At 40.0% G+C, this 21,963-nt stretch overlaps 2 protein-coding genes across 3 annotated transcripts in view; both read left to right on the forward strand.

Annotated features, from left to right (window-relative positions):
• LOC101023521 (disintegrin and metalloproteinase domain-containing protein 10) overlaps positions 1 to 21,963 on the forward strand; it is a 138,680-nt gene that overhangs the window by 41,347 nt on the left and 75,370 nt on the right. The gene's annotated exons all lie outside the window — the stretch shown is intronic.
• Positions 16,058 to 18,292, forward strand: LOC116272539 (putative heat shock protein HSP 90-beta 4). The gene has a single exon (XM_031661276.1). The coding sequence runs from the start codon at positions 16,306 to 16,308 to the stop codon at positions 16,702 to 16,704; it is 399 nt and encodes a 132-aa protein (XP_031517136.1). The 5' UTR covers positions 16,058 to 16,305; the 3' UTR covers positions 16,705 to 18,292.

The following is a 21,963-nucleotide window of genomic DNA, read 5'->3' on the forward strand; positions in this document are numbered from 1 at the left end:
ATTCTGTACCTCTGCAGGTTGACAAACGTTTTTGATACTTGTATATAGGAATAAAGTTGTTAATTTGTATGCATGTCTGAAATCTGAAATTATAATCACTAGTAAGTTTCCAAAATAGTCTATACTGAGCCAGCAAATCAAGTATAAACACAAGGTCTAGCAAATCAAGAATCTTAGTTATCATGGTGTGGGACAAATAGTTGTGTTATATGCCAGTATCAATTGCCAGGTTGGTATTTTATTATTTATTTAGGATGGAATGAATGACACGGTCTTGCTGTGTTGCTCAGGCTGGCCTCAAACTTCTGAGCTCAAGCAATTCCCCCACTTCAGCCTCCTGAGCAACTGGGACTGTAGATGTGTGCCACCATGCTTGGCTGGTTTTTAATTTTTTTGTAGATATGGGGTCTTGCTGTGTTGCCCAAGCTGGTCTCGAACTCTTGGGCTCAAGCTATCCTCCCACTTCAGCCTCCCAAAATGCTGGGATTACTGGTGTGAGCCACCGTGTGCGGCCTCAGTTATTTTTTTTTATCTGTCACCAGGAAGATGTTGTGCATTTTGCCATCCCCGGGGCTCCCTTATATATCCTAAGCAAGGAATTATAGTTTGGTGTGACGGAAAGACTGTTTCAGATTTAAACTCTGATTTTGTGTGCTCTTGGTCAAGTCAAATCAACCTTCACCAATTTATTAAATTAGTAAATTTAGGTGATTGTTATTTTATACATTTGGTTTACATTAGATATCTGAACAATGGAAGTCTCCCTCTATTCTTAAATCCTCTCATTGTTTTATTTTATTTTATTTTTTATTGTTTGTTTGCTTTTGAGACTATGTCTCACTCTGTTGCCCAGGCTGGTGTATAGTGGCGCAATCTTTGCTCACTGCAACCTCCACCTCCTGGGTTCCAGTGGTCCTTGTGCCTCAGCCTCCTGAGTAGCTGGGATTATAGGTGGTCACCACCACACCTGGCTAATTTCTGTATTTTTCATAAAGATGGCGTTTCACCATGTTGGCCAGGCTGGTCTTGAATTCCTGACCTCAAGTGATCCTCCTGCCTCGGCCTCCCAAAGTTCTGGGATTGCAGGAGCGAGCCACCACATCAGGCCCTTAATGTTTTATATATAGTAGTTTACTTGCCAATTATTTAATTACATAGTTGCATGAGGTTGGAAAGTTTTTATAGAAACCTTTTTTCTTTTCAGTAGGTAAATCTGCTTATTCTGTAATCATGTGTAATATGTGTAATCATGTGTTCTGTAATTATGCCATCATGGCAGCTTCTTTCCATTGGCTCTCCTTTATATGAGACTCACATTTTTGTTCTATTTGTCTTCTTACATCGGATGAAGTTACTCATTTAAGTTATAATTTTATTTTTGTCTTCCTCAGGAACTCTCGTAGATTTGTGTTTATGTATTTGTGCTTATAATTTGAGGTAATTCATTTACTTCAGGGTCATCAGTTAAGCCCGGAACTGTGTTTTCCTTTTCCTTTTTCTTGTTCTTGTTCTTTTTTTGTTGTTAGATGGAGTCTTGCTCTGCCGCCCAGGCTGGAGTGCAGTAGCGTGTTCTCGGCTCACTGCAGCCTCTGTCTCCCAGGTTCAACCGATTCTCCTGCCTCAGCCTCCTGAGCAGCTGGGATTATAGGGGCCCGCCACCACGCCTGGCTAATTTTTGCATTTTTAGTAGAGATGGGGGTTTCACATTGTTGCCCAGGCTGGTCTTGAACTCCTGACCTCAGGTGATCTACTGGCCTCAGCCTACCAAAGTGCTGGGATTACAGGTGTGAGCCACTGTGCCTGGCTGAGCTTTTTTTTTTTTCCCCCAAAGTATATAGCCCTAGAATTTTTCTTTTCTTTTCTTTTTTTTTTTTTTTTTTTGAGACAGAGTCTTGCTCGCTCTGTCGCCCAGGCTGAGGTGCAATGGCATGATCTCAGCTCACTACAACCTCCATGTCCTGGGTTCAGTCTATTCTCCTACTTCAGCCTCCTGAGTAGTTGGGATCACATGTGCATGTCACCATGCCTGGCTAATTTTTGTATTTTTAGTAGAGGTGGGGTTTCACCATGTTGGCCAGGCTGGTCTCGAACTCCTGACCTCGTGATCCACCTGCCTTGGCCTCCCAAAGTGCTGGAATTACAGACGCGAGCCACTGTACCCGGCCAAGCCCTAGAATTTCTGTGGGAGATGCCTGGTGGAGTGTACATTGGCTGACTCTCGACCCTTTTCCCCTTTCCCCTCTGCAGACCTGTTCCTTTCCTTTCCAGTTCTCCTCCCCTCACCCCACTTCTCCTTTCCCTTCCCTATGATAGCTTGAAAAAAGGACTTTTCTATTTCATAAAGTATAGTAGTGGAAGATAATTGATTCAAAATAACATTTGATGTTAATATTGGCAATTTACCTTGAAAGATAATTAAGACTCAAGCATCTTAATTAAGAATGTGAAAGTTAAGAGGAAATGAGTATCTGGAAACATCAGAAATGTCTTAGTTAAGTACAGTTATTCCTAGTAACCACTAACCCAGGCCTGTCATAGGCCTGCTCCATTTTAGATATGATAGAACTCTATTCATGAAGACAGTGCTTTCCTCTGGGACTCCTGGATTACTCTGATAGTACCTTGAAGCAAGGATTTTGCCCTCAAATTTCCTCTCTGTATTGGCAACGTACTTCATTAGTTGGGACTTTATGTCCCATTATTACTTCAGTTATAAGGATGCACCCTGTATCTTGTTTCCTTCTGAGTATTAGAACCATACTATCTTTAGCTAAAATAGCAACCCCGTGGGAAAAGGCAACTTCTTTTTGGTCTATAGTAGTCCATCCTTGTTTGCAGAGGGTACATTCTAAGATTCCTCAATGAATGCCTGAAACTGTGGATAGTACCAAACCCTAAATATATTATGTTTTCCTATACATAAATACCTATGATAAAGTTCAGTTTACAAATTAGGTACAGTAAGGGATTAACAACAATAACAACAAAAGAGAACATTTATGACTACTGTAAGTTATGTGAATGTGATCTCTCTCAAAATATCTTACTGTTCTGTACTCACCTGTTTTCAGACCACAGTTGACTAGGGGTAACTGAAACAGTGTGGGTAAGAGGGGACTACTCTATATTCTAACTATTCTAACCTATAGAAAGTATTTCTGTATATTAAGATGTAGAAGGTACGTAACCTTCCTGAAAACTTATGGAATGACATCCTAACATAATTTATTTTGTTGCATAATTTATTTGTTGCACCAAAGGTGGTTTTGGTACATCTATTATTTGTCTGGTTTGGATGTAAAATACTTTTCTAAAGCCTGAGAAAGAAAAACCAGCTATTACTACCACGTGATAAAACTGCATATTCAGAGCACTGAAACTGGGGACTCAGTATCTGTTTGGTTATTTCAAAAAATTGCTATCATTTGTTAAACTGATTTTGTCCTCCTATAACTTCACTCCATTCTTTATAATATTACTATAATGCCAACGCCAAAAAAAGAATTATAATAGAACTACTATAATCAAGATGAGAAACTTAATACTATTGATTCATAAAATCAATACAGTGGTTAAATCCGAGGGTAGGAAAACATTCCCAGTGGAAATAATGTTCTTTATACAGGACATCTTGCCTCCTCAAGGAAATCTACAGTTTATTTTTGATGATGGTGTAATGTATTATAAAATAATAAAAAGAACTACATTTGCTGAAAGAAACATAGTAAGAGTGGACAGAGTTTAGCCATAGTCTTGAAAGTGGCTCAAGCATTAAAAATCAAAGAGAGTTTTTTTGTGGTAATGTTGTAAAACAATTTTCAGTGAAAGCCAAATTAGGTTATAATTTTTGTTTCTATATCTTACTTTCATTTGTTCAGATTTTAAAAGGTGACTTGCTGGAAACTAATGATGTTACTTTAAGACTACTGCAACACTCTGCAGGTGTTAGCTTGACTTTTTCCATCATATGCTTGAGAGGCATTCTTTTTTTTTTTGAGGCAGAGTCTCGCTCTGTCACCCAGGCTGGAGTGCAGTGGCCGGATCTCAGCTCACTGCACGCTCCGCCTTCCGGGTTTACGCCATTCCCCTGCCTCAGCCTCCCAAGTAGCTGGGACTATAGGCGCCCGCCACCTCGCCCGGCTAGTTTTTTGTATTTTTTAGTAGAGACGGGGTTTCACCGTGTTAGCCAAGATGGTCTCGATCTCCTGACCTCGCGATCCGCCCGTCTCGGCCTCCCAAAGTGCTGGGATTACAGGCTTGAGCCACCGCTCCCGGCCTGAGAGGCATTCTTGATATGGTAGAAAGAGCAACATGCAGCAACCAAATACTGGAGTTCTACTCCTAATTTTAGTCTTATTACCCTTTGATTAAAATATTCATCATGTCTCCTTTGTACTGTTACTCTGAGAGTAAGATGCAGTAATATATGTAAAAGTGCTCTGCAAACTGCAAGCCTCTGGACTGTATACATTTAAGAAGAACGTTGTAATCTCATCATTATCTTCGCATACCATCATCTCAACCAAATCCCTTGGGACTTTAACCATTATGAAAGATGGCCACACAAATGATTTTATACCCCAGCTTTTTGGAATGGAGTGATTTTTAAAAATTTATTTTTATTGTAAAATAACAAAAAGTTACAATTTTAACCATTTTTAAGTGGTAAACAGCAATATTTTTGCCCTTGGATTTCCTTGTTGTATTGCCAAAGTTCATTAGTTGGGGCTTTATGTCCCATTATGGCATCAATTAAAGGAATGCATTAAATGGCAGTAAGTAAATGCACAATGTTGTGCAACCATCACCATCATCACAAACAGAAAGTATGTACTCATTAAACAGTGACTCCCCATTTTTCTGTCCCTCCAGTCCCTGGCAACCAACTGTTCTACTATCTGTCCCAGTGAGTTTGCTGTTCTAGGTACCTCATATACGTGGAATCATGGATTATTTATGACTGACTTATTTCACTTACTGTATTAGTCCATTCTCACATTGCTAGAAAGAACTACCTGAGGATGTGAGGGCAATCTGGCTGCAACATTTGTCACACCATTAATCTCCAGGGTTGATTCGACTGATCTGGCTGGCTAGATGGGTGTCCCTTTACTCCCTCATTGCTCCATGTGCATCCCTCCTGAAGCTGCATGCTTGGTAGAGGAGGACTGGTCTTTAGTCAAGTTTATAAGAGTAGCTGTGCTCCCCTGCTGGAACCTCCAAACAAGCTTTCAAGAACTACTTGAGACTGGGTAATTTATGAAGAAAAGAAATTTAGTTGGCTCACAGTTCTGCAGGCTGTACAGGAGGCATGGCTGGGGAGGCCTCAGGAAACATACAATCATAGCAGAAGGAGAAGGGGAAGCAGGGACAATCTTGTGAGAACTCACTATTACAAGAACAGCAAGGGGGAAATCTTCCCCCATGATCCAATCACTTCCCAGCAAGTCTCCCCCCAATACTGGAGATTGCAGTTCAACATGAGATTTGAGTGGGGACAGAGAGCCAAACCATATCACTCACCACAGTGTCTGACTTATTTCACTGACTTGTGTTGGGAACATTTCAAGTCCTTTTTTTTTAAGTTGTTGTGAAATATACAATGTATTGTTGTTAACTGTAGTCACCCTACTCTCTATCAAACATTCATACTTACTACTTCAATCTAATTGTATGTTTGTACCCATTAACAACCTCTCTTCATCTCCCCTCAAGCCCCACCCATGCGCCCTTGCCAGCCACTGGTATCTGTCATTCTACTGTCTACCTTCATGAATGAAGATCAACTTTCTAATCTCACCCATGTGAGTGGGAACATGGGATGTTTGTCTTTTTGTGGTTGGCTTAGTTCACTCAACATAATGACCTCTAGTTCCATTCATATTGCTGCATATGATAAGGTTTCTTTTTCTTTTTCTTTTTCTTTTTTTTTTGAGACAGAATCTTGCTCTGTTGCCCAGGCTGGAGTGCAGTGGTGTTATCTTAGCTCACCGCAACCTCCGCCTCCCGGGTTCAAGCGATTCTACTGCCTCAGCCTCCTGAGTAGCTGGGATTACAGGTGCGCGCCACCATGCCTGGCTAATTTTTGTATTTTTAGTAGAGATGGGGTTTTGCTGTGTTGGCCAGGCTGGTTTCAAACTCCCGACCTTGAGAAATCCGCCCACCTCAGCCTTCCAAAGTGCTGAGATTACAGGTGTGAGTCACCGCTCCCGGCCTTATTATTATTTTTTTTAATGGTCAAATTGTACTCCATTGTGTATATATGCTACGTTTTCTTTAAACATTTATCCGTTGATTGACACTTAGTTGATTCCATATCTTGGCTATTGTAAATAGTCCTGCACTAAACATGGGAGTGCAGGTATCCCTTTGACATACTGATTTCTTTTCCTTTGGATAAACACCCAGTTGCGGGATTGCTGGATCATGTGGTAATTCTGTTTTTGTTTGTTTGAGAAATCTTTATGCTGTTTTCCGTAGTGGCTGTACTAATTTCATTCCTATCAACAGTATAGAAGAGTTACTATTGCTTCACATTCTCGCCAGCATCTGTTATTTATTATCTTTTTAATAACAGCCATTCTAACTGGGATAAGATAATATATTGTGGTTTTGATTTGCAATTTGCATTTCCCTGATGATGAGTAATGTTGAGCATTGTTTTTTATACCTTTTGGCCATTTCTGTGTCTTTTTCTTCTTTATTTTTTCATCTCAAAGGACACATACCAACATTTCTATTTCTTCTTTTGAGAAGTGTCTGTTCATGTCCTTTGTCCACTTTTTAATGGGATTTTCTTTAAACTATTAAGTTCCTTGAGTTCCTTGTATATTCTGGATATTAGTCCCTTGTCAGATGAGTAGTTTGTGAATATTTTTTTTTTGTATTCAACAGACTATCTCTATTCTCTATTTTTTTTCTTGATTAGCAAGTGGTCATTGATTTTATTTATCTTTTCAAAAAACAAACTTTTGATTTTGTTGATCCTTTCTATTGCTTTTGAGTGTCTATTTAGTTGAATTCTGCCCTTTTTTTTTTTTTTTTAAGTTGGAATTTTGTTTTGTCACCCAGGTTGGAGTGCAGTGGCCTGATCATAGCTCACTGCAACCTTGAACTCCTGGGCTCAAGCAGTCCTTCCACCTCAGCCTCCCAAGTAACTGGAACTACAGGGCTCTGGACTGTATTTTTTACATTTTTTTAGAGATGGGGTCTTGCTGTGTTGCTCACGCTGGTCTCGAACTCCTAGCCTCAAGTTATACTTGAAGACCTCAGCCTCTCAGGGTGCTGGGCTTTCTTCAGGCATTGAGTCACTGTGCCCAGCTCCTTTATTATTATTATTTATTTTCTTCTACTAATTTTGGGTTTGGTTTGTTCTTGCTTTACTAGTTCCTTGAGGTGCGTCATTATATTGTTTATTTGAAATCTTTACATATTTTTTGATGTAGGCATTTATTGCTGTAAATTTCACTGTAAGCACTGCTTTTGTTGTATCCCATAGATTTTGGTATGTCGTGTTTCGAATTTTCATTCTTTTCATTTGTTTTTTGATTTCTTCCTTAATTTCTTTCTTGATCAGTTGGTTGTGTTTCAGGAGGATGTTTGTTTAATTTTCATGTATTTATACAGTTTCCAAAGTTCTTCTTGTTCTTGGTTTCTAGTTTTATTCTGTCGTAGTCTGACTTGATATGATTTCTATTTAAAAAAATTTGTTGAAACTTGTTTTGTTTTCCTAACATATGGTCTATCCTGGAGAGTATTTCGTGTGCTGATGAGAAGAATGTTGCGTACTGTAACTGTTGTATGAAATCTTCTATAAATGTCTTTTAGGTCCATTTGGTCCAATGTGCAGTTTAAATCCAATGATTTTTTTGTTAATTTTCCGTCTAGATCTGTTTAATGCTGAGAGTGGGGTGTTGAAGTCTCCCAACTATTATGGTATTGTAGTTGGTCTCTACCTTTAGATCTAATAATATTTGCATTACATAATGGGTGCTCTGTAGTTGGGTGCATATGCATTTAGCTACTTCTGCTTTCTTTTGGTTTCCATTTGCATGGAATATTTTTTTCCATGTCTTTACTTTCAGTCTGTATGTGTCTTCACAGGTAAGATGAGATTCCTGTAGGCAACATATAGCTGAGTCATGTTTCTTTTATCCATTTAACCAGTGTTTATCTTTTAAGTGGAAAGTTTAATCCTTTTACAGTCAAAGTTATTATTGGGATGTGAGTGCTTAATTCCTGCCATTTTATTAATTTCTTGTTATTTTGTATACTTTTTGATTTTCGTTGGCTTTTTTTGAGATGGACTGTCACTCTGTTGCCCAGGCTGGAGTGCAGTGGTGCGATCACACATGGCTCGCTGCAGCCTTGACCTCCTGGGCTCAGGTGATCCTCCCACCTCAGCCCCGCTTAGTTGGGACTAAAGGTGTACACCACCATGCTTGGCTAATTTTAAAAATTTTTTGTAGAGATAAGGTTTTGCCATGTAGCTCAGGCTGGTCTCAAACTCCTGGGCTCAAGCAACCTGCCTGTTTTGGCCTCTTGAAGTGCTAGGATTACAGATGTGAGCTGCTGTGCCCAGCCTATATATTCTTTTGTTCCTTTCTTTTTCTGTTATTGTTTATCATTGTGGTTTGGTGGTTTTCTGTAGTGGTAACGTTTGACTTCTTTTTCTCATTTGTATATCTAGTCTACCAGTTACCTTTATATTTCTGTGTATTTTCATGATGATGATCATCATCTTTTTGCTTCCAGATGCAGAATTCCTTTGAGCATTTCTTGTACAGTTGGTCTAGTTGTGACAAATTACCTGTTTTGCTTGTGTGGTAAGAATTTTATTTCTCCCTCATTTCTGAAAGATATTTTTCTTGGGTGTAATCTTGGCTGCCAGGTATTTTTTTCTTTTAACACTTTGAATATATCATCCCATTTTCCCCTGGCCTGTAAGGTTCTGCTGAGAAATCTGCTGTTAGTCTGATAGGGGTTCCCTTGTAAGTGATGAGATGCTTTTCTGTTATTGTTTTTAAAATTTTGTCTTTGTCTTTGACTTTTCACAGTTTGACTGTAATGTGCCTTGGCAAATAACTTTTTGAATTGTATCTATTTGACAATCTCTGAGGTTCCTATATCTGGGCGTCTAAATTGCTTTATAGACTTGGTAAGTTTTCAGCTCTTATTTTGTTAAGTAGGTTTTCTGTCCCTTTCGTTTTTTCTTTGCCTTCTGGGGCACCAAAAATTTGAATATTTGGTCACTTTATGGTGTCTGTATTGTCACGTTTGCTGTGTGTATTCTTCTTTATTTTTATGTTATTGGATTATTTCAAAATACCTATCTTAAAGTTCTGAAATTCTTTCTTCTGCTTGATCTAGTCTATTATTGAAGCTTTTGAAAGAATTTTGTATTTCATTCATTTAATTCTTTACTTCTAATAGTTTCATTTGGTTCTTTTTGATGATATCTATCTTTTTTTTTTGGAGACAAGGTCTCACTCTGTTGTCCAGGCTAGAGTGCATTGGTGCGATCTTGGCTCACTGCAACCTCTGCCTTCCGGGCTGAAGCAATCCTCCCACCTCAGCCACCTGAGTAGTTGGGACTACAGGTTCACGCCACCACACCAGGCTAATTTTTTTGTATTTTTTTCTTGTTTTTTTTTTTTTTTCTTTTTTTGTAGAGATGGGGTTTTGCCATGTTGTCTAGGCTGGTCTCAAACTCCTGGGTTCAAACGATCCACCTGCCTCAGCCTCCCAGAGTGCTGGGATTACAGATGTGAGCCTGGCCCTCTGGTATCTGTCTTTTTGGTAAATTTCTTATTCGTATTCTAAATTTTATGATTTCTTGGTATTGTGTCTGCATATTGTATCTCACTTAGCTTTTTAAATATTATTTTGAATTCTTTTTCTGGGATCTCATAAATTTCTTTTTCATTGGAATCTATTGCTGCAGAATTATTGTGTTACTTTAGAGGTCATATTTCCTTGCTTTATCATGTTTCTTGGGTCCTTACTGCGCATATGGTATAACAGTCACTTCTTCCAGTTTTTTGAATTTGCTTTCTTAGGCAAGGGCTTTTTCCTGAAGATGTGCATATGATGTTGATTGGGTAGGGCATTTTGGCATTAATCTGGGTGCATGCAGTGGTATAGTCTCCGTATAAATTATTCGGCTATTTACAGCGTTAGTAGTGTCTCTGATTTTCTCAGTGATGTAGGGTTTGGTTTGTTAGTGGAGTCTGCGGTGAGGCTTAGCTGGGGACAGGTTCACCAAGTGGGCCTGTCCTTGGGCCTCAGGGCAATGTATGCTGGCACTGGTATTAGCAGGTCTGGGTGGGCTGGTTCTTGGGCCTCCAGGTGGCTTACTTGGGTGTTGGTAGGGGCAGTGGCTGGCCAGTTGGGTGGGCAGATTCTCAGGCCCCTGGGCAGCTTATGTTGATAGTGGGAAAACCCTCTGTTTCCCAAGTGGCGTGTGCTGATATTGGCAGTGGCTGCAATGGGCTGGGCAGATCAGTCTCCAGGCCTGCAGGTGGTGCATGTGGTTGGGGACCAGCTGTGGTATTTAATGGCAGATTGAGTGGGCTAAATCTAGGCCTCTAGGAGAAGTGTTCACATGTTAACAGTGGTGGAGGGGGCTGGGTAGACCTGTCCTCAGGCCCACTAGTAATGTGTGTGGGTGTTGGCTGTGGTAGGCGGGGGTGGGGTGATCCCCATGGCCCCAGTGGAGTGCTCGAGTGGGGCCCTGCTACTGGAGAGGGAAGGGTTGCTTTCACTGGCACCAGACATAAGCAGTCAGCTGATGAGTGGGTCCTTGGGCCCCAGGCGGCAGCTGTGGACAGGGTAGACTGTCCTCAGGACACTTGTAAAGGTGTAGTAGCTCCACTGCTTGGGGCAGCAGGGTCACTGCCAATGGTTTGTGGTTTAGCACCAATGGCAGCAGCCAGCAGGAGTGGTAGCTTTGGATGGTGGGTGTCTATAATTCTAACCTTAGGCCGCCTTGGGGCACATGAAAATGCACAGCAGCTCTGCTGCTGCCAGTGGTTTACACTTTGGCTTGGGGGCAGCATCGGATCACAACAGTGGCTGTAGGTGGGGGATGTAAGTGGACTCCAGGGATATGGAGATGCAGGGGCTGTTTTGCTCCAAGGCAGGATACAGTCTTGTTGGGGCTGGGCACTCAAAATGTGCTGTGCTGTAGGTGTTTAGGACCAAGGAATGGAGGAGACCCCTCATGAGCAATGTCATCATGTGGTCTCCAGACAGTTCCCTTTGTCAGTATGAGATGATTTTCTTACTATGAAATCAATATTGGCCAGGCACGGTGGCTCACACCTGTAATCCCAGCACTTTTGGAGTCTGAAGCAGGTGGATCACCTGAGATCAGGAGTTCGAGACTAGCCTGGCCAATATGGTGAAACCCCATCTCTACAAAAGTAACAAAAATTAGCTGGGCATGATGGCGGATGCCTGTAATCCCAGCTGCTTGGGAGGCTGAGGCGGAAGAATCACTTGAACCTGGGAGACGGAGGTTGCAGTGAGTTGAGATTGTGCCATTGCACTCCAGCCTGGGTGAGAGAGAGTGAGACTCCGTCTTGGGGGAAAAAAAAAAAAAGAAAGAAAAAAAAATCAATATTAAGACTGTAAGGGGCCTACGTCAAGTGTTCTTAACTTCTGTTTTCCTTCTAAGTTGTTTATCTAGCTTGTACTTAGATACCTTAATAGATATATAAATATTTCTTTAGGTAGGATGCATAGCATAGAATTTTTGTTGTTGTTGTTTTTGAGACAGGGTCTCACTGTCACCCAGACTGGAATGCAGTGGCGCGATCTCAGCCCACTGCAACCTCTGCCTCCCAGACTCAGGATTTTCCCGCTTCAACCTCCCAAAGTGCAGGGAGTAGCATGCACCACTACCACCTGGCTGATTTTTGTATTTTTATTTTAATTTTTGAGGTAGAGTCTTACTCTTGTTGCCCTGGCTGGAGTGCAGTACAGTGGTGCAATCTTGGCTCACCTTAACCTCCGCCTCCTGGGTTCAAGCGATTATCCTGCCGCAGCCTCCCCAGTAGCTGGGATTACAGGCATGTATCATCACACCCAGCTAATTTTGTGTTTTCAGTAGAGATGAGATTTCACCATGTTGGTCAGGCTTATCTTGAACTCCTGACCTCAGGTGATCCACCCACCTCAGCCTCCCAAAGTACTGGAATTACAAGCGTGAGCCACTGCACCCTGCCTAATTTTTGTATTTTTAGTAGAGACAGGGTTTCAGCATGTTGGCCAGGCTGGTCTTGAACTCCTGACCTGAAATGATCTATCTGCCTCAGCCTCCCAAAATATTGGGGATTACCACCACCACCGTGCCCAGCCAGGATGTTTCTTTCTTTTTTTTTTTTTTTTTTTGACAGAGTCTCGCTCTGTCAGCCAGGTCTTATGTTAAATATCTTTTTGTCGCTTTTGTCCTCAATTTTTTTTTATTCCGTATAGAATACTAGTGCTTTCACTTAACAGTGGTTTCAGGGTACCCTTTTGCTGAACAGTAAATCTTCTTATTTTTTTTATTTTTTTTGAGACAGAGTCTCACTCTGTCGCCCAGGTTAGAGTGCAGTGGCGTGATCTCCGCTCACTGTAAGCTCCGCCGCCTCCTGGGTTCACGCCATTCTCCTGCCTCAGCCTCCCTAGAAGCTGGGACTACAGGCGCCCGCCACCACACCTGGCTAATTTTATTTGCATTTTTAGTAGAGACGGGGTTTCACCGTATTAGCCAGGATGGTCTCGATCTCCTGACCTCGTGATCCGCCCTCCTTGGCCTCCCAAAGTGCTGGGATTACAGGCGAGATAGTGTTTTTATAGTAACTGTAAATATGTAGATATGATAAATTAGTGATTTTTCAAAATAGTATGATCCTTTATAAATAGAATCTATGTATTTACAGTCACATATATGGCCCAGAATTTCCTATCAGTTTTCACAAATAATTTTATGAAAATACATGATAGGCAGCAAAAATTGAGGCAGGATACTTGTTTGTTCAGGAGAGTCTATTTTTAAGTTTGTGAAGTTCCCATTTAGAAGATGTATTTGGCTTTGTTGATTACTTATAGCAGTAGCTTGGGTCCCTAAGGCTCTAAGGAGAAAGCCTGGAGTCCTTGTCACAGTACCTGGGAATCCCTGGGAGTTTTTTGGCAAGAGGAATGTGAGTACAGCCTCAAAATAAAAGGGTGCCAAGATTGACATGAAATGAAGGAAAAGAGAAAATAGACAATGTTTAAGAATGGACACAATATTTTGAAGCTAGTAAATGTATGCTACTGACTCCTATTTACATAAAATATATTCATGTTAGGCATATAGTTGGAGGTACGTTTGACAAATGTATATACTTAGACAACTGCCATTGAAATCAAGATAAAGAATGTTTCCATCATATCACAAAATTCCCTCATTACTTTTTACTCTTAGTCTCCACCCTAGGCAACTACTGATCTGCTTCCTATCGCTATAGGTAGATTTTGACTGTTCCAGAATTATGTATCAATGGAATTAGACTCTTCATTCTTTTGTGTCTTAACAAAAGTGCATATTTTCAGTAGTTGGCGTGTTTTCTTTTTTTAATTTCTGAGTAGTTTGCCATTATATAAATACATCTTTCCCTTTACTTGTTGATAGACATTTAGGTTATGTTCAGTTTTTGGCTATTATAAATAAAGCTGCTGCGAACATTTGTGTTCAGTTATTTATTTGGATATATGCTTTATGTTTTCTTTTTTCTTGAGTAGAATTGCTGGGTCATAAGGTTTTTTTGTTTGTTTGTTTTTAGAGGGAGTCTTCCTCGGCCTCCCAGAGTGCTGGGATTACAGGCATGAGCCAACTCGCCTGGCCTTGTTTGTTTTTGTTTTGAAATGGGAGTCTTGTTCTGTTTCCCAGGCTGGAGTGCAGTGCTGCGATCTCAGCTCACTGCAACCTCCTCCTCCCGGGTTCAAGCAATTCTCTTGCCTTAGCCTCCCAAATCGCTGAGATTACAGGCACCTGCCACCACACCTGGCTAATTGTTGTATGTTTAGTAGAGACGGAGTTTCACCATGCTGGCCAGGCTGGTCTTAAACTCCTGACCTTCAGTGATCTGCCTGTCTCGGCCTCCCAAAGCGCTGGGATTATAGGCATGAGCCACTGTGCCCAGCCCAGTTTTTATATGTTTGACTTTGTAAGAAAGTGCTGAACAGTTTTCCAAAGTGATGTTGTGATTTTGCATTTCAATCAGCAGTGTGTGAGTTCCAGGTACTCAACATCCTACTAATATTTGGAGATGTTATTCTAGCAAAGGGTATGTAATAATACATTATTCTAGTTCTGATTCACATTTCTCTGTTGACTAATGATGTTATGTAGGTTTCCATATGCTTGTTTGTCACCTGTATATCTTCTTTGTGAAGTATTTTTTCACATTGTTGACTGTCTTTGAATGATTGTCTTATTATTGATTTGTAAGAGGTTTTAAAAAAGATATTCTGAACAGAAGTTCTTTGTCAGACCATATGTATTGCGAATATTTTCTCCCAGACTGTGGCTTGTTTTTTTTTTTTTTTTTTTTTTTAAACTATTTCTCAGTGGGTGGAAGTTTTAAATTTTTAAGAAGCCCTTTTAATGAAAAAATTTTTTTGTTTTATAGTTTTTGCTTTTGTTTCTTAAGATAGCATTGACTACCAAGGCCATGACAGTTTTCTTCTAGATGTTTCCAGTTATAGTTTTACATGTAAGTCTATATTGCAATTCAAGTTAATTTTTCTTTATGATAGAGGTAAGGGTTAAGGGTAATGTTTTTCATGTGGATATCAAATTTTTAGCGTCACTTTTTGAAAAAACTATCCATTCTTCATTGAATTACCTTGGTCTATATATGTTGAGATCTATTTATATATTCTTAGGTCTTCCATTTCAATAATCTGTCTATATTTTTATGTCACTGTTTGATTATTGTAGCTTTATGGTACATGTGCTAAGCAAGGTCCATTTGTGAGGCAGAATCCATACAGTAATTTGAAGAATGAAATTTTAGTATAAAGAATTAGCTGTTGAGTCACCCCCATTTAGCCTTGGTGCCATGTGCATTTTGGATACCCAGCCCACCTTGCTCTGTAGTACTTATATAAGCCTTTTCCTTTCAAGATGGCTGAGGTGTACCATGGAGAAGGGGAGGTGGAGACTTTTGCCTTTTAGGCAGAAATTGCCCAACTCATGTCTCTTGTAATCAATACCTTCTATTCCAACAAGGAGATTTTCCTTCAGGAGTTGATCTCTAATGCTTCTGATGGCTTAGATAAGATTTGCTATGAGAGCCTGACAGACCCTTCCACGGTGGACGGTGGTAAAGAACTGAAAACTGACATCATCCCCAACCCTCAGGATTACATTCTGACTTTGGTGGACACAGGCATTGGCATGACCAAGGCTGATCTCATAAATAATTTGGGAACCATTGCTAAGTCTGGTACTAAAGCATTAATGGAGGCTTCTCAGTCTGGTGTAGAAATCTTCATAATTGGGCAATTTGGTGTTGGCTTTTATTCTGCCTACCTGGTGGCAGAGAAAGTAGCCATCAAAAAGCACAATGACGAAGAACAGTATTCCTGGGCATCTTCTGCTGGGAGTTCCTTCATTTACTTGTTGACCATGGTGAGCCCATTGGCAAGGATACCAAAGTGATCCTTCACCTTAAAGAAGGTCAGACAGAATACTTAGAAGAGAGGTGGGTCAAAGAAGTAGTGAAGAAGTACTCTCAGTTTATAGGCTGTCTCATCACCCTTTTTTTGGAGAAGGAACCAGAGAAGGAAATCAGTGATGATGAGGAAGAGAAAGGTGAGAAAGAAGAGGAAGATAAAGATGACAAAGAAAAGCCCAAGATTGAATTCTGAGGTCAGGAGTTCAAGATCAGCCTGGTCAACATGGTGAAACCCCATCTCTACTAAAAATACAAAAATTAGCTGGGCTTGGTGGCACTTGGGAGGCTACTTGGGAGGCTGAGGCAGGAGAATTGCTTGAACCTGGGAGGCGGAGGTTGCAGTGAGCCAAGATCGCCCCACTGCACTGCAGCCTGGGTGACAGAGCAAGACTCTGTCTCAAAAAAAAAACAACAAAAAAAAAGAAGAACAAGAAGTGGCTTGAGCTTCTCTGGGCTGGCAGAAGACAAGGAGAATAACTAGAAATTAGGTGAGGCATTCTCTAAAATCTCATGGCTTGGAATCCATGAGGACTCCATTAACTGGTGACACCTGTCTGAACTGCTATGGTCTCACACCTTCCAGTCTGGAGATGAGATGATATCTCTGTCAGAGTATGTGTCTTGCGTGAAGGAGGCACAGAAGTCCATTGATGACATCATTGGTGAGTGCAAAGAGCAGGTGGCCAACTCTGCTTTTGTGGAGCAAGTGTGGAAGCAGGGCTTCGAGGTAGTATATATGAGTGAGCCCATTGATGAATACTGTGTGCAGCAGCTCAAGGAATTTGATGGGGAGAGCCTGGTCTCAGTTACCAAGAAGGGTCTGGAGCTACCTGAGGATGAGGAGGAGAAGAAGAAAATGGAGGAGAACAAGGTAAAGTTTGAGAACTTCTGCAGGCTCGTGAAAGAAATCTTAGATAAGAAGATTGAGAAGGTGACAATCTCCAGTAGACTTGTGTCTTCACCCTGCCACATTGTGACCAGCACCTACGGCTAGATAGCCAATATGAAGTGGATCATGAAAGCCCGGGCGCTTTGGGACAACTCTATCATGGGTTGTATAATGGCTAAAAAGCACTTGGAGATCAACCCCAACCACCCCATCGTGGAGACACTGCAGCAGAAGGCTGAGGCAGACAAGAACAACAAGGCTGTCGGTGACCTAGTGGTGCTACTGTTTGAAACCACACTGCTGTCTTCTGGCTTCTCCCTTGAGGATCCTCAGGCCCATCCACCTGCATCTACCGCATGATCAAGCTAGGTTAGCTATTGATGAAGATGAGGTGGCAACAGAGGAACTCAGTGTTGCTGTTCCTGATGAGATCCACCTCCCTTGGGGGCGATGAGAATGTGTCTCACAGGGAAGAAGTAGTTTAAGAGTTTATACTTGGAAACCTTGTGCCCCATGGCTCCCACTGCAGCTTTGAGTGGTCCTGTCCCACCTGTCTCTTTCTGCTGATGTCTAGTAATTTTTTCTCTCCAGTCCTTGTGTCTAAGGCAGGAAACAAGGGCGTCAAACCCTATTCCCTCCCTACTTTGACAGCAGAATTGGATGTTGTGTATCATGTTTTTTTGTTGTTGTTTATTTTGTTCTGAAATTAAAGAATGCAAAATAAAGAATATGCTGTTTTTATACAGTAAAAAAAAAAAAAAAAAAACCACAAAGAATTACTGTTTCTGGGGATTAGCAACTAAAAGAGGATGAAGGAAAAAAAATTCTAAAAAATACCCTAGAGCTGAGAGATATTTACCAAAGAGACAAATTTGGATAGGGATCCTTTCTTTAAAGTTGGTATTCAGAAATTACTGGCAAGGATGTGGCAGCTCATCAGAGAACTTCTTCCCTGGGCCAGAGCTGGTCAACAGTTGGTAGGCTAGTATTGGTGGGTAGGGAACCACCAGTCAAAACTGGCAACAAATTTTGCTGAAGGTTGAGCGCCACAGGGTGTATCACTTGCATGTCTCTGGCAGCTGGAACAGAAGCACCCTGAAACCAGAAAGAAAAGTACTACTTCAGAGCCATCTGTTGACAAAGCTTATCACTAGCTGGCAAAAAGAAATGTTTACAGGGTCCAAGAAGGCAGTGAAGTGTAGATTAGGAGGAACCCGGAGGCAATAAATTGATAACTGGCATAATGTCTTGTAATCTGATAGTGTCAGTCATCTTTTTTTTCAGAATTGTTTTGCTATTCTACGTCCTTTGCATTCCCATATACATTTTAGAGTTCCTTCTCAGTTTCTACAATAAAACTTGCTGGGATTTTGATTGAGATTATGTTGAATCTGTAGATTAATTTGGGTACAGTTGACATTCTAATACTGTGGAGTCTTCACATTCATGGACATGATGTCTCTCTCCATTTATTAGGTGGTCTTTAGTTTCCTTCAGAGTGTTTCATTGTTTTCACCAGAGGCATTGAACATCTTGATTCTTAAGTACTATAAAAATGCTATTGTAAATGAGATTGTTTTTTAAATTTCATCTAACAGTGTTTGCTGCTAATACACAACATATTATTTTATTTTTTTTTTGAGACAGAGTCTTGCTCTGTCGCCCAAGCTGGAGTGCAGCGGCATGATCATAGCTCACTAAAGCCCTGATCTCCTGTGCTCAAGAGATCCTCCCACCTCAGCCTCCTGAGTAACTGGGATTACAGCCACACACCACCATGCCTGGCTAATTTTTAAAACTTTTCATAGAGACAAGATCTTGCTATGTTGCCTAGGCTTTTCTCAAACTCATGGGCTCAAGTCATCCTCCTGCCTTGGCCTTCCAAAGTACTGGGATTATAGGTGTGAGCCACCACCCCCAGCCCTACTATTTTATTTTTGTATGTTAGTCTCGTATCATGTTACTTTGTGTTAAACTCATTTATTCTAGTAGATTTTGGGTAGATTTCTTAGGATTTGCTACATAGAAGATAATATTGTTTGTAAATAAAGGCCGTTTTATTGCTCCATTTCCAAACTGTCTCTTTTATTTATTTTTCTTGGCTTGTTATGGTATCTGTAACATCATATTGAATGTTACAGAGTTGCATAAAAGTGGCAAGTGTGAACATCTTTGCCTTACTCCCAGTCTTAGGGGAGAAGCATTCAGTCTTTCAGTTTTAAGTATGATGTTAACTGGAGTTTGTAGATGCATTTTATCCGGGTAAGGAAGTTCCTGTCTCTTCCTAGTTTGTTGAGAGTTTTATCATGAATGGGTGCTAAAATTTGTTAGATGCTTTTTCTGTACCTAATGAGATGATTTTTGTGGCTTTTGTCCCCTTTGCATGTGGTGAATTACATTGATGATTTTAGAATGTTAAACCAGCCTCTTATTACTGGAATCAACTTCTTTTGCTTATGATGTATTGTCCTTTTTATTTATTACTTTGTTCAGTTTTCTAATTTTTGTGTTTATGTTCATAAGGAATATCAGTCTTTTTTTTTTTTTGGTCTGTCTTTGGTTTTAGGATTAGGGTAATGTGAGCCACATAAAATGAGTTGAGTACTCTTCCCTTCTCTTAAAATAGTTTTATAGGACATCAGGGGAACCATCTGGCCCTGGTATTTTCCTTGTGGAAAGGCTTTAAATCGTGAATTCATTTTATTCAGTAGAAAGGGGCTTATTCAGATTTTCTATATTTTGTGATAGTTTTCTTAATTTCTACCTTTTAAGGAGTTTATTTTATCTAAGTGATTGAATTTATTTTCATTATGCTCATAATATTACTTTATTACTCTTAATATCTACAGTACTATAATGATGTTTTCTTTTCCATTCTTCATTGACAATGTATTTTTGAATGATCTTTTTTGAGTATAGAATTTGGATTGACATTGTTTTTCTTTCAGCATTAAAAAAGTTACTCCAATAATTTCTAGCTTGCATTATTATTATTATTATTATTATTTTGGAGACAGAGTCTTGCTCTGTCGCCCACGTTGGAGTGCAATGGCGTGATCTCAGCTCACTGCAACCTCCGTCTCCTGGGTTCAAGCAATTCTGCATCATCCTGCCAAGTAGCTGGGACTGCAGATGCATGCCACCATGCCCGGCTAATTTTTTGTATTTTAGTAGAGACGGGCTTTCACCATGTTGCCCAGGCTGGTCTTGAACTCCTGAGCTCAGGCAGTCTGCCCGCCTTGGCCTCCCAAAGTGCTAGGATTACAGGCATGAGCCACCACACCCGGCCTGCTTACGTTATTTCTAATGTTAAATCAGCGGTCATTCTGCATATAATCAGTCTCTTTTTGATGGATTTTAAGATTTTCTCTTTAACACTGATTTTCAGCAGTGACTGTGGTGTGTCTTGTGGGTTTTTCTTTGTGTATATCTTTCTTGGTGTTTGTTGAGCTTCTTAGACTTGTGTTTAGAGTTTTATCAATTTGGAAGTTTTTTTATCATTTCATCAAATTTTTTTTTTTTCCTGTCTCCTCTCCCCTCTTTATTTACTGTTTTATAGGTTACTGAGGCTCTGGTTTTTGTTTTTGTTTTTTTTTAAACTCTTTGTCTCTCTAAACATCAAGTTAGATAGTTTTTGTTCCCTTGTCTTCAAGTTCACTGATATTCTTTCTTGCAGTATCTCACCTCCTCTTAAGTCAGTCCAGTGAGATATATATTTATAATTTTTTTTTCCATTTTAGAAATTACATTTTCCAATTCTGGAAGTTTCCTCCCCTCTCGTCCCTTTCCCTCTCTCCTCCCTTCCCTGTCCCTCCCCTGCCCTCATTCTACAGTTTCTGGTTTCTCCTTATTATGCTTATATTTTCCCCATAGTTCTTTTAACATATTTACAATATAAAGACACTAAATCCTTGTCTGCTAATTCCATTATCTCTCATTCTGAGTTTTTTTTTTTTGAACTAATTTTCTTCTTTGTCATATTTCTTTATAGTTAGTGGTTTGGTTTTTTTCTCTTTGGTCTTTTTTTTATAGTTAGTGGTTTTTAATTGGATATTTCACATTTTGATTAATACTTAGTGTCTCTTTGTTGTTGTTGTTTTAAATTAGAGATGGAGTCTTGCTACATTGCCCAGACTTACTGCAAACTCCTGGGCTCAAGCGATTCTTCCCACCTTGCCCTCACAAAATACTGGGACTACAGGTGTGAGCCACTGTGCCCACCTGTGTCTGGATTTTTAAAAAACTTTTAATTAAAAAATAATTGTAGATTCACAGGAGTTTGTACTGGGAAGTCCTGGACATCTTTCTCCCAGTCTCCCTCAGTGTTCACAATTTGTGTAGCTATATTACAACATCAAAACCAAGAATGATATTGGTACAATGCTTAGAGTTTATGTGGACTTCATCAGTTTTACATGTACGTGCATGTGTGTGTGCCTGTGCGTAATTCTGTGCAATTTTGTCTTATGGGTAGTCTTGTGTAATTATCCCTACAATCAAAGATACTCAGTGGTAGCATCACCAGACTCCTTTGTGCTATCCCTTTATGGCCATGTTCATCCCCTCCCCCGTCTGTAATCCTTAACAACCATTAATTGGTTCTCCATCTCCATAATTAGATTATTTCATAATTGTTGCATGAATCATATTATGCAGGTAGTATCTTTTGAGATTGACTTCCCCACTCAGCATAATTTTTTTGAAGTTTGTACAGATTGTTGTGTTTATCAATAGTTTGTTCCTTTTTATTACTATATTCTATCCTATTGTATGGATATACCACAGTTTAACTGTTTGTATTTTTTTAAAAAAAGTATGCAGTTTTGTTTTGTTAGATGGTTGAGCAAGTTGTGGATCAGCTTGACCCTTTTGAGCCTTGTTTTTAAGCTTTGTTAGGATAGGTTTGAAATAGCTTTTATTCTAGGAATAGTTTGTTCCTATTTCCAGGGAGTGGCTTTTCTGGGTTCTCTATTAAATGACAACAAAGTCTGTCTTCTGTGCTTGATCAGATCTTAGATGTATCCCTGTCTCTTGCAAGATCCATTAGTTTGTCAACTAACAGCTCGCCAATAGTTATTTTTTGGCCTACCTTTGTAGAGTCTCTCTTTATGCATCCATGATAGTATTTTGAGCAAGACTTACAGTTGAACGCTCTGTGCAGATTTCCCTCGAGTTCTTTCCCTTACTGTTTGTAATGTTCCTTCTCTGGGAAATCATAGTCCTTCACTGCTTGTTGTCTGTTGTCTGAAAAGCAGTTGTTTCATTTATATAACTGAAAAGTTGTATTTTTCATAGGTTGATAGGCAAGTCCAGTAATGGTTTCTCCACCATTGCAATGCTAAATGTCTCTTTTGTTTTATTATT

Source organism: Papio anubis, unplaced genomic scaffold, assembly GCF_008728515.1.
Source record: "Papio anubis isolate 15944 unplaced genomic scaffold, Panubis1.0 scaffold123, whole genome shotgun sequence".
NCBI lineage: Eukaryota > Metazoa > Chordata > Mammalia > Primates > Cercopithecidae > Papio > Papio anubis.